The following is a 17,690-nucleotide window of genomic DNA, read 5'->3' as shown; positions in this document are numbered from 1 at the left end:
TGCCATGCTTGAAAAAAAACTCGCCTTAAACGGCTGCGACTAATGGCACCGACCTTGCAGAGTGCAGCAACACTTAAGAGCTACTTTCTGTCCGTAGCATGACAGAAGGCATTTTGCACATTGTAGGCCTTTGCGGCTGATGTATTAAACTCATATTGGCCTATATATACATTTAACTTAATGTGCGCTCCAGGGTGAAACTTAACAGATGCAGGTAGCTCCTTAATGTTATGTCGCACTTTTACAAGATTAAGTCATTGCATGATGTGTGGCTTTCAACAGGACATTCCTTTAACCGCAAACGCGCTTTCGTCGAGCCCACAGAGGCTGTTTTCAAACTGGGCCACTCAATGCAGACGAGGCTTTGCATTAATTTACCCCACTAAGCTAATAAGAATGATTCGTTTTTGTTATGCTAAGCTTTATTGCCTGTCTTTTTGACCAGAATGGTGGTGTTGAGCAAAGCGGTGGACAAGGTTCTCTTTGATGAGGGAATTAGTGCCCTATTCTTTCTCTATTATTCATGGCATCGTGGAATATGTAAGTACCCGTGGGTGTCAAAAGGAAAGCCGGCCCTATTGCAAAGTGCTCCTCTTGTTTCTCTGAATAGCAGGCTATGAGATGATAAACCGCTTAATACACTGGACTAATTGGATGAGGGTAAAAGAGACGAGGGAATTAAGGCACACCAAAAGGGGACAGGGTTCCAGTGGCCTGCTATTCAGCCCTTTTCACCGTGATTTCTTACTCTACTGCTCCAATAGGGGACGAAAGGCTCATCAAAGCGCCTTTAGTGCTTTCACCTACCCCCGGTGTCTCGAGCTGTGTCGAGATGGAAAAGTGTGATTATTCGCTGGTTGTTGAAGCACAGCCCAGTGAGCTAAAATCAAGGGAATGCATGTGAAATTTTACCATGCATTTATGAACACTAAATGTACTTATATTTTGATATTTTGTTGTTTTACTGTTTCATGGGAACATGTAAACAATGACTTTTAAAAGTTAGCATTTACACAAGAAAAAAATCCAGTTTTTTTTTCTTTCTAGAAAGATGCCAAAAATGATTCTATATCCTGTTTATTCTTTTGTTTGTGTTATTATTATTATTATTATTATTATTTTTGTTCTAATAGACATATTCTACTAAAGAGATGCACTGTATCCACCCTGCTACAATCATAAGGATTATTAAAATGATGCACAATTCCATAAAACATTTTCATAATGAACTCTTTAAGGACAAAGGTTTGTAAGTATAATGATTTTTTTTTTTTAATGAAACGCTGCTACCAAGATATATATATATATATATATATATATATATATATATATATATATATATATATATATATATATATATATATATTCAATCTTTGTCATTAACTTAAAAAGGCTATACAATTGTTAACTTTTTTTTTTTTGAAGACCGATATATCCATATATACATTACAGTATAATTTTTTAACACTTAAAACCATTTTTTGTCTGATAGAATGTTTCAGTTTGGTCGTGAATTGCTTTTTGAAAATGAAGAATGCACTCATTTTGCTGGAATGACTCGCCTTTGATTTTTGTTGGTGGTTCCCAAACAGGTGTTTTAGCATATGTGGTCAGAACGTTGGCAATGAATCATCTACACACTCTCCACAAATAGAGAGGCAAATTTAGTCTCCACAAAGCCTGTTTCTTCATTCATTCATGCATTGTAAGAAAAGAGTTAAAGAGAAAGTCGCCCTAAGCACTTCAGGTCAATGCCTCTACAATTGTGGCGAGCATTCCCCAGATATTACGAGCAAATTGGTTTGCGATTCATTAATAATGTTCACAATAAGATTAAGGCATTCTGGAAAATCTCATAAAAATCCCAACAGAAGTGGGCTGCACGCTCCAGTGGTCCCTTCCACAAATAAAGGGGGGGAAGTCTATGCACCTCACTTGGAGGTATGGCACTAGAGAGAAAATTGGTTCCCTTTGCTTAATGCTCCTTTGAACATATTCTCGCATGCCAACATGTTTAATATGGACTTGCTGCGAGAGAGGGGGGGTCCTTAACGCGCGATATTTAGTAGAAGAATTTGTTGGGCGTTATAAGAGCACTGATCCCCCATGCACGCCTTCAAACCGTCTTCATTTCGTTTGTTCAATCTTTACTGATCCTGCTTGTTTGTGGCGTCATAATGAAACGGATTAGCGCGAGTAAAACAAGGAAAGGAGAAATCTTTTCAGCGGCGCGCGCGATAAAGAAGAAAAGTAATCCTTGAGGTAATTTCACGCGATTTGGCTCGACACCATGGATGGGTCAAATGGGCGAAAATGACTTCGTTTGAATAGAGCGCATTGATTGCAGTAATGGCATCGCTTCGCGCGTGAGATCCAACGGAGAGGGATTTGGGGAATTAAATAAGGAATTCGAAAGAAAGACTTTTGATAAACTGCTTGTTACTTCGTTAATGAGAAAGGGACTTAACGGAGTTGGGCATTTACAGATGTTGCGTCCAATTTAGCGCCTCTACAAATTGTAAGGCCTACATCGGATGAGATGGCGGAATAATTACAAGTCGCTTTTTGTCAAGGCTTGAAGAATAGAGCCGTCAAGAATATCATCATCTTACTAAATACAAATAAATACGATATATTCTCAATCATTTATAGCAAACTGATATAAACAAAAAAAAGGTTCTTTCCACGACATGAATGTTGATGATTGCAGTTAGCCACAGTGAACTGCTGTGGTAATTGATTCATTTTTAAGTGACCACTTAAATTGTTTTCTCTTATTACTCCATGCTCCCCGCCGAATGATTGCCCATTTACTTCTAGAAATAAACTCTTATGGCTATTAATCGGCACTATAGAAGCACATATGTGTATGATCATTAGATAGTAAAATAATCGCGCCTTTTGAAGCATTTACGAAAAAATATATATTTATATTATGCCTAGTTATATTTTGCAACAGATGTTTATTTGTGATCGACATTTCATTTCATATTTTTAATATAAAAGTTTTATTTGCTTTATTTTAGGACTGCAGAAATATTTCGTTTCCCAAGTAGGCTATAGCCTATACTAATGGTGTTTTAATTGTTATCTTATATATATATATATATAAGATTGATAACCTTTAAAAAGTGTGAACTTATTATTTCAGTAAACCTAATTCGCATTATCAGTTGTAAATAATACAGGAGGGTCTTTGTTTCACAAGTTTCTTTTATTTCGACTTGGTCCCTGCGCGCGACAGGGAAAATTCTCACTGAATAGCAAAACTTCCCGGTCTGGATTTCAGGCTCTCTACCGGGCAGACATAAATAATCATCTAAAAATCTAAAATTTGAATCAAACGAACAGAGGATGAATCTACGTGAAACCATTCCTACAATACCTACACCGAGAGCATATTCTCAAAACATCTTTTGAAATAAACTATTTTTTTTTTCTTGTCATTTTGCCCCCATTTTCATTCCTTTTTTTAACAGAGCTATATACAGGATACCCTTAACAGATCAGTAAACAAGCTAAAGTTTAGATTTCCACATTGTTCATCCTTAAAACAAACAAAACATTTATTTTTCATTATTTTTTCCCCTAAATATCATATTTAACATGAGAATTGGAAACGAACAGAAAGTAAAGCTGAGTATTTGTTTTCAGAAATTTGATTTGTTTTGCCAATATTGAGGCCAAGCATGTATGGATATGGTTCAGGATGGGTAGTTGCGGCAGTTCCCTTTGGCATATTGACCCATCTCTGCTTCAGCACTGAGATAAGAGGAAGAAATGTCGAGTTCTGTCTGTATTGCAGTGTGGCTCCAATGATTCTTCTCTGTGTGAGTGTACAGTAAATGTCTCTTTTACCACATTTGATCCTGACCCAAAGACACAACTTATTCAATGAATTTACCAAGCACAGCCTCTCTAACTTACCCTCTGAGAAGCCTACATTACTCTCAGAATCTTTATGTTCAGGGTTTTGAGACATGTTTGGTGCACTGTGTAAATTATAGTGATGATGTCCAGTGGGAGGCGCAGTGAAGTAGTGATGACTCCAGTGTCAAACGGGTCTCTGGTGTGCTAGTGCTATATGGATTTGGTCGTGCTTTTTGTTGAGATGGTTTCTTTAATATTTTTTGTTTTTAAGGAGAAGGATCAGCACACTTCCTTCCCCGCAGTGCCGGATGGCAGGATGTTCAGTTGGGTCAACTGGGCCGAATGTTCCTTTGCTTTGAGACGCAGAGCTGCGATGCTGGATGCCCTGCGGTCGGCCGCCGTAGAGGATGAGGAAGAAGGTGGTTCTGGTAGGGTTGTCGGTGGCTGCACTGGACCCTCCACTGGCGGTGCAGTTTGGCGCAAGAGAGCAGCGGCCGTGGAAGCACTGGTCAGATGACCCATACTTGAGAAGAGTCTAAACAGAAGAGAGTTCCTGTGATAAAATGTACTGCACTCATGCTCACACCAGTGATTATACAGCTAATTTTTAGGCTTAGTATCAGTCGGATGACTACAGAAAAGCCATGGGCATTTATTAGATGTGATTATTACTCTTAGAAATAAAGGTTCTTTATTGGCATCTATGGTTCCATGAGGAACCTTTAGCATCAATGGAACCTTGACATTGCACAAAAGAGTCTTTAGCCTGGAAAAAGGTTCTTTTAAGAATTGTTCACTTATAGGTTCTTTGGAGAATCCAAAATGGTTCTTCTATGGCATCACTGCAAAAGCTTTTGGAGTCTTGTTATCGCATGGTCTTTACCTGCCAAAAGTAGGTCCAATGAAGGCCGGATGCCTGAACATCGCTGTGCCCAGGAAGGTTCCTAGGCCGAGGGGTGTGGCATGAGGGAGGGTGGAGCTGTTTGGGGGCGGTGCCAGGCCTGGGAATGCAGCAGCAGCTGCTGCGGCGGCGGTCCACGCTGACTCCAGAGCTGGGTGAGGGTGAGGTGGGAAGGGTCCTCCTTCCAGGTAGTGACTCAGGGGGTGAGCAGCTGCCAGCGGCCCATGAAAGGGCAACCCTGTGGGGTGAGCCTGGACACCTGCCTTTTCACGTTTCCTCCACTTCGCTCTTCGATTTTGAAACCAAACCTAAGAGTTGGGAGAGAAGCCTCATTAAAGTCCAAACTTTACCCAACAAATGCTGGTGTTCAGATTAATGCTTCTATGCGATTTTGGAGTGACGAGCACACTTAATTAGCTGGCCTTAAGAAGTTGTCTCTTCTGTTTCTGATCCAGAGATATTAATATTCCACCTGACAGCCTGCATGGTCATTAAAGCATGAGCTTGTCGCTCTGGTTCATGTGCAATATTTGGTTCGCTTTAATGAGGTGACAAATAGGCTGGAAGTCAAGGGTAATTACATGGCCCCAAACTTACGGTCTGTTACCCTAACTTTGCTAATTAAAATCTGGTTCGGGCAGAGCAAAAAACGGGGTGGAGCGTGGTAATTAAGAGCCGTGTTAACAAAAGATGTCGAAATAACAGCTGAACAGCATCCAATAACAATTAATGCACTTTAAATTAAATTCCCCCAAATGTAAGTTGCTTGAAAAGGCTATTTAACTTTCCCACGATCCCCCGCCTGTCCTGCTAAACCCCACTAGGTTGTGCAGCAAGAACACGACCTCCAGACAGGGACCTCATAATGAAGGAAAGTGTCAACAGACAAACCAACAGGGACCTCGGCCCCTTTCACACATACTCCAAACCATTTTTGCATGGGCCCTGGGGCATTTATTAGCTTTATCACCTCCTGATCTTGCCTGTTAAGTGATTTGTTCTCCCACATCTCCAAATTGACATCTGTTGTTTTACATGGCCAATAACCCTCATGTTTGCACTGTCTCTTTGGTTATGAGAGTTGGGCTTGAACATGCGAGCCACGCTTTGAATAGAGAAAGGAGGGGAGGCAAACACCCTTAATAGTCTCTCACTCGTTCCAAGTGCAAAGCATCGGATCAATGCCGGTCTATTGCAATCACAAAATGGGAAATCAAATAGCATTATCCCCCTACCCCTCCCTCTCCCTCTCCCCCGCGCCGGCGATGAGAATTCAAACACCATTTTCTCCCTGGAATAGCAGTGTTTGCTCTCTCGCTAAGTGCGCTTTTATGAATCAGGGGCGTCTGTGTAATTGCCGCTAAAATGTTCGCTCTATTGTGTATAATAACTTTCGATAACAGGAAAGACCTTGCCATGACGTACAGGGTCATTTACCCAAGTTTACGATTGTCACTTTAAAATGAAATTAAATATAGACCATTAGGTGTATTGTCTTAACGCCTTTAAGTAAGCAAATTGCAAGAATCCGCAGGCTCACATCATTTAGTTAATCTTTACCTTCAAAATGTCGACAAGTGGTCATATCACAGGCAATTTCTCTCGATTCGATGCAATTTAAATGCTTTTAACATCTGAATTGAGTCAACGTTCTCAGTTGTGTTTTCTACAGTAGCCTACTCCTTAATATTATTGTGCATTTAAATTCGATATAGTTTGTTTTATTTTTGTAAGCGAAAGGAAGAAAAGCACTCACTTGGACGCGAGCTTCTGTCAGATCCAGCCTCATCGCGAGCTCCTCTCTGGAAGAGAAAACATAGATCATCAAAATGTGTGCAGGGTTTTTTTTTTTTTACCACAAACACCGCAAGAAAACAGATTTTGCCTAAATTGTCAGAAACCTGTGAAAGCAATTTAGGGCTGATGAGAATCGAACGGGTAACTTGTATTTTTTTATATAATGGATCGTTTCGTTGGGCGAGGCTTTAGTGCACTGACTGTAACAACATAATGATGGAAATAATGGCATCTAGACTATTATATGACAATTGAGCATTTACTGAAAATATACCTGGCTAAATTTATGACAATTATCTACCACGTCAATATAAACATCGATATTTCATGATCAACAACGAACATTTTTGTTAAAGAAAAACGGTCCTCGGGTAAATCTGTCATTAGGCAGACTGATGTTTTTTTTATTTGATAGACTTATGTTGTGTGGCATATTGATTATTTTTTCTTTTATGCAACGTGACTATACGAATAAATGTGGGGCAACGTTTTCAAAATAAAGTTCAAATACAAAATTCTTATTTATGTTCAAATTTCGTAAACTGATTTCTCTTTTAAAATAAATAACATCAGTTGTATAGCAAAATTTTTAATAAAATTGTCTAAACGTCTTTAATGACTAACTCAAAATAGTATAATTCAAATTGAATTTTATATCCATGACATAAGGACAAAGTAGGCTACATCACATTCATATAAAAAATAGGCCTAATTTTATTATGCTATTTTATTTTAAACCATTATATTTTTAATTGTTTATACTGTGCTTAACGTATATGTTTCAGTTTGTCTTGTCCGCATTTTTATGGCTTACTTTTCTAATGCTGTTCCAGAACCCAAAAATTAGCATTTTATCACTGACACAGAAAAAATGGACCTAAATCCCCTTCAGAACAGTCAAACTTAAATAAACCTCTTAATTAAAAATATTAATTTATATATTTGAGTTTTAAGTAGGCTGTTGCTGTTCTTGAGCTCTTTTAAGGCCCACGTATATTTATTTTGACGGTCACGAATGTTCACAGTGATGCTAGCAGTAGTCTATTAACTAACTGACCCATAGAGAATAATGTGAGTTTCAGTTTTATAAAAAATAAATTGGACAGGACACAGACGAGTGTGCGCACGTTTTAGTGATTATTTCTCTGATGATACAGAATGTCACGCCAATTATCTACTCGATTTAATATAAAACGATCAACCGGTGTAATTTTTTCGCCTAGGGAATCAAAACAAAATGAAATTTAATTTCAAAACGGAATATATACATATATCCACCACAAAAGTGTTGGGCACAAAGGTTTTATTTCATGAATCTACCTGCATACACACACACCCCCCTGGCGCTTTGTATTTTTTAAATGTTACAAATATTAAAAATGTAAATAGAAATATAAAATTGTTTATTTCTTCGATTGTTGATTTGTATTGGAAAAAAATAATTTAAATGTTATTTCTAGGATTAAAATACACAGATCTGAATTTAACAATAAACTATTTTATTTACATGCATTTTTAATATTTAGGAAAAAATAATTATTCTTTTCGTTCATTTTAAGGCATGCATTCCGTTCATAATTAAAATTTATGAACCATTATAAAGCGGTATATCTACTGTACCTAGTGAACACATCAGGGTAGTGTGTTTTCTGGAAGGCTCTCTCCAGTTCCTCCAGCTGATAGCTGGTGAAGGTAGTCCTGTATCTTCTCTGCTTTCGTTTAAGCATCCCTTCCTCCGAGTCGCTGCCGGCCGACAGACACACACTGTCCTCGCCATCTTTTACATCCCCATCGTTGTGCATGCTCTCTTCATCCTTGGGAGAGAGACTGGCGTCTCCGCACGCCTCCTCTTTGACAACGTCCTCTTCAAACTTCAGCGTGCTGAGCTCCATCAGCTCCTGCGCCGTGTGCTCGGGGCTCTGGCCTTCATCACTCTGGCTGAAGGGCGCGTTCTCCCGGTATGACTTGCTACGGCTGATGCTGACTTGTGGCGCTTGGCTGATTTTGAGACTCTCACAGGTTTGGTCCAGCAGTCTCTCCCTCTCACCCTTCTCTAGATGCTCGTGAAACCCCCTCCCGGAGTCCAGGTACTTCCCCCCAGGGCCGTAGAGCCGGCGCAGTTTGGGCGGCAGGTGCATGTCCGCGTCAAACGAGTTCTCTTTGGAGGTGACTGGAAAAATAAAAGAATATACGATTTTTAAATCCACCAAGCACTGTGAATTCACCTGTTCAGCTCTAGGGATATTGTAAATATCACGCACTCTTAAAAATGTTTTGGTGGTTCAACCAAAAACATATCAAGAACCATTTTTGCATAATGTTGTTTTTATTTATGTATTTTTTTTTTAAATATACGGTAAGTAAAAATCAAAAGGTTTTTTTATACAAATTCTTCAATCGTGTACTATAGTCATGGCTATATGGTAATTTTATATAGGCTATATATATTTATATTATATGCCATGAATGATTGCCATGATTTATGGCAACATTCATATGATTTCTGATTGAATACATTTTTGTTAGCCTGATCAAAGTATTGGTCCATTAAGAAACCATGTGGGTTCTCTCACAGTTTTCTAGGGCACTTTTAGATCAGACGATTATCAATAAACGTGTAAAGCATTTTGAAAAGAAACGTGTAATAACAAGTTAAGCATTTCAGTGCTGTTCATTTATTTATTTTTTATTATTATTTGAGAGGTTCTCAAAACTTTCAGGACTTTTTCACACCCAGAGGTGTTGCTTCTGACCAGGACACTATTTTTACACATTTCTACAACTGTGAAGTTAAATGCGCGCGAAATCAATTAACTGTGTGCCATGTTTGTGACCAAAACGTAAAACAGCAGAAAATAAATAACTTCAAAGCGTTTAGGCGCTTACCTTCAGCTGACTGGTCGTGGTCCGGTCTGACGGGTGCTGACAAACTTTGCGCTCCCAGTTGTCTGACTTTACACGGGCTTCTTCTGCCCAGTATACTGTCTATGCAGTAGGAGGAAAGCACGGTGGGCGACTTGCTTTTACATTCGCTTCGGTCGCGGCTATTGTCGTCGTACTGACTAGTCATTTTTGTGTCGTCCGAGGTTGGGCTCGAGTGGGTGACTGTTACTCTCTCTCGCACTGTATCTGAATCGTCTCTCTTGCCTATCCCACCCTGGCCGCTAATGCCATATGCACTAATCCCCAGTAGCTCCGCTCTCCGTTCTGTTGCATTGACGTGTAAAGCAAACCTGATTGGCTCCCAAGGGAACAAGGGGGATCTTTATATATTTTTCTATTAAAGTTAAACGGTATGAACTCCGCGAATGTTGTGATGGATTACTGAACTCGCTGATAAGCACCTCCACATTTAGACTGAAATTAGATTAATAAAGAAAGACTAAATACGCTGCAGATAAGAAAAAAAAAAAACTCTGAACTGAAATAAAATGATTTAGGCTATCTAAACAAGTGGTAAAAACTTTTAGAAACGTTTTATTTACCAAGATGTTGGATGTTATTATTATATCGCTGTCTTTTTTTAATTCATAGGGCTAAATAAATTACAATTAATACAAAAAAGAAGGTATTCAAATACACAGGCATTACAAAAAAATACAACAAATACATAAAACAAATCTTTTTTTTTTCTTTTTTTCTAATGCTGAAAGACTATTTTTATTTTATTTTATATTTTTTGATTACGTGCGTGCCATGCATTTATTTTTTAGCAACTTTTTAAAATAACCCGTTTGTCTAATTTTGGTTGTTCTGTCTTATCTATCTGTTTAGTTGTGATAGTATATTTGATGTTATTTTACACCATATCCATTTCAAAAAAGGAGACACAAGCCCATTTAGTAGAGGCAGGGCCTGACCGGGTGAATTGTTCACCTGGTCCTCGTGTGCCTATACACCTAGACTGTATAAAAACGGTATACACACACCTAGCCTAATTGCCTGTCCTCTCAGAGTGAAGCGATCAGATAGCCATAGATGATTGACTTAAAAAGTGAGGGTGGTGATAATAGGCCGATGAGAGCGTACTGCAGGCATCTAGACTCCAGCAGAAGACTGGAGAGACAGATTGAGAATGTAATTTTAAATGAAAGTCTATTTAACCTGCTGCGGATGGCATGACCCTATCCGCCGCTCAGACCCATCAATGTTAAAAGGATCATTTTCACAATTCAATCCCAAACTTGCAACGAAGCTGCAATTTACACTCTCCTCTTCATAGGTTAGCCTATACGATTCTGCTCTTGGGCTGACTGAGATTAGGGTCGTGAAAATACAGTGTGTGAAAAATTCTCGTGCTTAAAAACATTTGTGAAAGTTTTAATGTTTGGCCTTAATTGGACTTTGAGATATCAGCTTCATAAACAACACTGAGCATAGAACAACCCACCCCTCGAAACTTAAGCACCAAGCAGATCAACAGAAAAGAGTAATGACAGTAATAAAAATATAAGACATTTTCCTCGTTCCCAAACAGGCGCGTAATGCAGACGGGTATTTAAAGTCTCTATGTAATTTGGGGGCACAATTTGATTCATTTATACACGCTCTGTTATTAACCCAAGAAAAGAAATGTCAGGGCCAGCAGGACATCCGCGCTTTGTTTAAATGCACTAATTACACGCACGCATTTGAAAAAAAATGCGCAATTTTTCCATATTCAGTCCTGAGTCTAGTATTTAGCGCTCTACGTGCGGGCAGGCAAGCTGTTCGTGGGTGCCAGTCAGTTTCACGCTCCTCTATTACCCGATACCACAGTGTGTCATATTTTCACAACAGCCTAACTTGATAATTTCTACAATCGTCTTCTGTTTTGCAGGGTTTACATGGCCCATAATTCGTCGGGCTTTGGATACGCGTATGCAAACCAACCCCTGTACCGATCACAAGAAGCTTTCCTCGAACTGTAGGTAACAGTAGGTGACACTTTACATCGTTTCGATGATGTTATACCCACAGCTCAACAGCTGTGTCTTAGAGTGTGTCCAAATCCCTAATATAGACTCCATCACTCCCACGTTTTCAAGCAGCGCCATCTCCTGGAGTTAACAAAAGCGCTCAGGGATAAATTCAGTCGGTTGAGCAAAAAGAAAAACTAAACTAGAACTTCTTCACGATTGACGCTATTTTAAATCATCAGCCGTAATGCATGTGGAAAGTTTCCGCCACATTTCGTTGATGATGGATAATCATGGATAATTGCATATTAATTTAAAACATTTTTATCAGAATCTATCTATCTATCTATCTATCTATCTATCTATCTATCTATCTATCTATCTATCTATCTATCTGCCATCTCAAAACATGCATTAGGCAGGAAGTCCAGATTATTAATTAGTTGGTGGTAGAGGTTACTGTGTGGTTAGCGGCTCACTGTTGAGTTTAGGAGCCACACAGATGACAGTTGTGCTCTAGAGGTGGTGTGTCTTCATTCCTGTTGCTGTGACTTAATTGGATGCTGCTCTGCTTGAAAGGGCGAACAAAAAGACGTGCTCTCAGACGCGCGCATAAGCAAAGTTAATTAGTGGTTATTAACACCACGCATAATGAGAGCGCGAGGGAGTCAATTTAATGACTTTGTTAGCTTAAGTTTAGAATGACAGTCGATGATCGGAACAACAATAGCAATCTAGAACGCAATGATCATCTGTAATTTTCAACAGTAGTACGCACTAATAAAAACAAAAGGACCCTAATTTTGTTCAACTGACTCGATAATTTGAATTTATTTAAAAAGAGGGAGAGAAGGAGGAAGAGGAAAGACAACTCAAACATTTTCACCAAAGATTATCCTGTCGTTGGAGACACAAGTTAATAGGATTACATTAGTTTTATTGCTTGCATGCCACATGATTGTTTATTGGTAGGGTTTCAGAAAGATTCTGAGTGATTACACTTTATTTTTTATATATTTTCATCTCTAAATACTTTCTGACGTCCATAAGGAATCAAGAGCCTGCTGACATTATTTGCATATCGTATTGTTTACAGATGCATGACTTGCATTGGCCATCCAAGTTCACAACCACAAGCCCAGCTATCATTTAATGTTTGAGTTATTTAGCAAAATTATATTTTGAATTGTTTCTCAGAAGACATGAGGTTGGACACGACACGTTTGTGCTGATGAGTGAATAAATGAAATATTTTTTATTTCTGAATAACTTCTTTAAGTATTGGGCATTGCATTGTTCACATGGGCAAGTCAAAAGTGAATATAAGTAAATTAGGTGCCAAGAGGCATCATTGAGAAAAACCCACAACTGTATATAGCATCTTCACGAACTATATTTATTCGTGAAATGCTGAAGGGGACCTTAAATGGCGTCACGTGGGTACTATGACGTGTTAAACGGGAACATTGAATATTCTAAAAGCAATTCATGCAAACACCTTTATCATAATATTGTCTAATTTAGAATAAGTTAAATAATTAATATTACTGATGTAAACAGTCATTGTCTGTGACCATTGTCAAAAAACTTTAGTTTCACTTCAACCACACAGGTGCTTCCCATATCCTTAAGACCATAAAACAGAAACCTCATAAGTCATTGTTATGCAAATGAATACATTTTTATCTTATTTTTGATATAGCCTAGTATCGAATAAGAATAGCGTGCACTTTCTCTTAAACTGAACTTTTGTTTCGAAAAACGGGAGATAGGAGAAGTAGCACGGGGGGAAACGCAAGGCGTCCAGATTTTTTAAAGTTGAACTTTGGAACGTCGAGACGCTGCAGCGCAACAGACAAACACATACATAAATATATTATTTTATTTATTTATTTATTTATTTATTTATTTATTTATTTATTTATTTTTGGTCAAACATATCCGTTTACTGCGTGTTCACATTAAAATAATAATAATAATAAAAAAATGGAAAAGTAACGCTGTGGAATGTGAAAACGCTTTCAGTGTGAATGACCCCTTTATTCAGCGACTTTCAGGTGGGTATTTCGGAAGTGAATGACGTAAATATTAAAGACGTTCTAAATAAATGTTTTTATTATTTTTTTATCTGTAATAAAACTATCCTATAAAAAGACAGAAGGCCAACCGTGTTGTCGTTGCACTGTTGCTATGGTAACTTCCTCAAGCAAACGCTACTTTGTTCGCTGGCAGTAATTTCGCGCATTCTTGTAGCTAGTTTTTGTGGTAACTAAATGTCTTTTGGAACAGTGGTTTGAACATGCTACTTATGTTAAAACAATGCATAGCTTGCTTTCTGATCTTATTTGTGTTTGTTACACCCGACCCCCATTATATCACACAGCAGTAGCCTAGAGATCATACAGCCGCGGGCGACCGGCCTCATTTGGGAGTTTTTCAAGTTTCTGTATTTTTTTTTTTTTGCGCATCATTTCATATAAGTCTGAATGTAATTTTTTGTAGATTAGAGGGGACGAGAGGTCGCCTCTGCATTCTTATCGATTTGTGGATCGTGAAGCGTGGAATGGCTTCTTTAATAATGCATTTGGGTGAAAGGTCACAAATATGAGATGGAACAATTTTGCGTCTCCGATCTTATTATCGTTTAGGCATGAAGTGTACAGAGGCTTCAGGACTTGGCATATATTTATTTTATGTCTTTATCTTTTTGCCTGTAAAGAGGGTTCATGCGTGCTGATGATCTAAAGAGGTGCTCTTGCCCTTTATTGATTGCTTCTTGGAAAGAATATGAATGTCTAAATTCAAGAATGACAATCCTTTATTAAGTTAATCAAAGTAATACATGCAAATTATTCTTCTTCTCCCATGAGCTTATCAAAACCTCTCCCCTTGAGTTTGAAGAAGTCCATTTATTCAGTTAGCGTCAATAACGCGCGCAAATATCGCCATGCAAATGAAAGTTGATTAGAGTAAATTAGGGACTTAGCTGCTATCTGACCTTGTCTGAGTTTTATGTAAATTTTGTAAAAACGACACAAGGAAATAAATGACATTTAGACGTTCGTATGAAAGAAGTAGTCTAATCAAGAGGTTTTCAATGGCAGGAAAATAATCTGTGTAGCCTATTTCGCTGAGCTTTATCGAGACCTGGAGAGCATCACAGAAGGAGGTCATGTATTATGGAATAATATTTTACCATCTTCTTAAGCATTGGAGGTTATGGGTAAATGATGAGACGCTATTTTATAGCTTTTTTATGTTTTTTTTTTTTAAAGTATGGCTTGAAGTATATATATGTTATAAGTATGATGTTGTTAAAAAAAAAGTAGACATTAGGTAGACATTCTTTATAAAGGAAATGTTGGCAGATGTAGTAATTTGAAGTAGATTTATTATTTATTTAGATATGTAATTTAGTTTTTAAATATTGATATTTGAAACCTTTCGTCTTCCAGATAAGTGCTGAAATATGCAAGAAGCCCCTTTGTTTTTTGTTCCAAAGCCTCCTGATTGCTTTTATTTTTTAAATAAAAAAAACCTTATTAAAATTCATGAACATAAATTCCGAAATTCATAAGCTAATGTAAACAATTTAATGTAAAAGGCCTAGCTATATTTTTTTAATCATATCTTTGATTTTTGTTAGGAGAAAATATGAAGTTGTGTAGCCTACACTATTGTGTTCAAAGAATAAAGAAGGGATGTAATTAAGGAAGATTAAAAATACGTTTTGTGCTGTACTGTGACATTTTTAGGGTCATTCAATTAAATTTATTTGTATAGGGGAGAGAGACCAATTAAACTATTTTGATAAATGGCCAGTGACCATTCCTAAATGTGTTATATTGGTTTTACTGACATCTAGTGGAGCTGTAAGGCATCAGAAGAAAACTGGCAATGAAATACAAATTGGCGTTGAACTGTGGGTCAAAACTTAGCTCAAAATTTGCTTGCCTATATGTATGACTAATTCAGCGAGGCCCAGGAGATGTTGATAAAGCACTAAACATGATGTCTTGGGGTATTGTTAATGAGGTCTGTGGATACTTATAGGGGATAAATCCCCAGCAGTTCATCAGAGACTTCATCTCAAATGAAATTAGCTTCCTGCTTGGTGCTGAGATGGCTTCTCTGGAGTTCAGCTGCGATGGTAATGGCTGCTGTGACAGCTCTTCTCGGGCTCAGTCCAGCTCCGTCCCTGTCTCTGCCTCCACACGAGGCCAGTTATTCTATTCCCCTCTTTCTTTTTCTCCTTCAGGACTCTAGCTCCCATAGTTATGTTTGTTTTGCTTCCCCGTTGCTGGCAGATTGGAAGTGGTCAGGGGTGGCTGACAGTGATAAAAGGGGATATTATTCTTTGTTTGTGTGTGTGTGAAAAGGGCAAAAAATGTATGTGAATGTATCAGAGGGCATCATTAGTAGAAGTTGACTGCTCTCCAAGGCCTCCAGACCAATTTAGTGGGAGAGACAAAACCGTTTTGATCCCGGGTTGCTGGTCTGAACTGCACAATGGGGAGCCGAGTGAAGCCATGCAATCTATATTGGATTTCTTACTTCTCCATTTCTTGGTGCTTGGAGTCCCTGTGGTTAGGAAGTAGTAACAGTAAATTTGGTCTGTCCCTCAGGGTCATGGTGGTCTTACCCTTTTTCAACAGCAGGAATTTAACGGTCAAAAATCTAGAGTAGATACTCAAGGGTCATCCAATATTTTGTCTGTCATTCTCTTCTCAATTCTTGAGTTTTCAATGAGTTTGATGGAACATACAGGTATCACTCTTAAAAATAAAGGTTCCAAGAGGGCCTTGAAGGCATTTTTGATTCCATAATGAACATTTAACATCCATATAACACATCTGAATACAGTGGAAGAAGGTTCTTCAGACTATTAAAATGATCTTCACATGAAAAACGAAAGGATCTTTGGGGAACCGAAATAGTTATTCTGTGGCATCGCTGTGAAACCCATAGAGATATGGGTAGATGGCCTATTAGCTGCTGTTTCTATGGGCCGCTATGCATAGACCATTCCAAGATGGCTGACCTGTCAACACCGTGCCATTTTTGGTTCCCCAAAGATCCTTTCAGTGAACCGGTCTTTAAAGAACCTTTTCTTTTCTGTGAAGAACACATTAATCTGAAGAACATTTTTTGCTCAATGTGACAGTTTTATAGAAGCTAAGAGGATCTTCATGAAAACATCAATGCGAAGATTGTGGCTGGTGTTGTTCAGTATCAGCAATTGAAAACCAATCAGATATTACCTGCTGTTCTTTGATATTAGTCCTTAAGCTATCTCGCCAAATCTCAACCATTTTAGCTAGCCGGTGTGATGTTATTTCAGTTACTTCATGCACTAGTATTGGTCAATAAGAGCACAGTTTTTGTACATGTTCTTGTGCACATTCAAACAAAAACACACACACAGATGCATTTCCGCATAATTCCATAAATGCATTTCCAGAGCAACCAGCAGCAACAACTGCCAATGAGATTTTCAACACAAGTAATTATGTTTTCGCATGTTTCCCCCTCCTTCCTAAAAAAAATCCTCATAACTAAGCGATTCAAAAGCAATTTTCTCTGTGGGAAGAGAATGTAATTTGCTATTCAATGACATTCTGATATGTAAAAAACCAGAAGCCGGTGGTAAAAGGTATCTGTAAAGTCTGTGTACAGTGCATTAATGGGCATAACCAGGGGAGGAGGGGAGAGATGTCAGGAAGGGCACCATTTAATGACTCCAGAATAATCCCTCTCTCATTAGTGAAGGCTCTGAGGATCCACCGGGGCTTGAACTGGTAGAGCGTGGCATGCCGCTACAGTCTTTATCTTCATATTAAACCATTTGCATAACATTACAGCCGCTGGAGAGACTCCCTTAACAAGGCCAGTTGCTCTTCATTTTAAAAAGGGGACAGTGGGTGTCTCAGCAAATCTATTCAGCGGTAAGTGGAACTACTGCTGGTGCAAATGCAGCATGAGGTGAGAGGGATCAGGACGCAGCATTTGGAAGCACATTTATCATACACTTGCTTATGCATCAGGCTGGGTTTGGGGTGCCTCCAAAAATCCATACACAGTAGCTCTACCATCTATCCTAAATTTCCGGGGTTTACGGACTGCCTTGCATCCTGTGATTGTGAATTGCACTGAACGGAATGCGTGGGGGTCTGATTTCAAGTCCATCAACTTGTAGTTTATCCAAGGGGGGAGAACATCAAGGC

The 17,690-nt window shown here is 38.5% G+C and overlaps 1 protein-coding gene across 1 annotated transcript; it reads right to left on the bottom strand.

Annotated features, from left to right (window-relative positions):
• Positions 1–3,208: 3,208 nt before the first annotated feature.
• arxa (aristaless related homeobox a) lies at positions 3,209–9,750 on the bottom strand. The gene is made up of 5 exons (XM_052596371.1): positions 9,455–9,750; positions 8,189–8,738; positions 6,528–6,573; positions 4,754–5,079; positions 3,209–4,405 (listed from the first exon to the last, which is right to left on the bottom strand). Exons 1-5 carry the CDS (start codon positions 9,636–9,638, stop codon positions 4,150–4,152), a joined length of 1,362 nt encoding a protein of 453 aa, XP_052452331.1. The 5' UTR covers positions 9,639–9,750; the 3' UTR covers positions 3,209–4,149.
• Between the last annotated feature and the right edge of the window lie 7,940 nt (positions 9,751–17,690).

The sequence above is a fragment of the Carassius gibelio genome, chromosome B24 (genome assembly GCF_023724105.1).
Source record: "Carassius gibelio isolate Cgi1373 ecotype wild population from Czech Republic chromosome B24, carGib1.2-hapl.c, whole genome shotgun sequence".
NCBI lineage: Eukaryota > Metazoa > Chordata > Actinopteri > Cypriniformes > Cyprinidae > Carassius > Carassius gibelio.
This window is presented reverse-complemented; position numbering and strand designations above follow the sequence as displayed.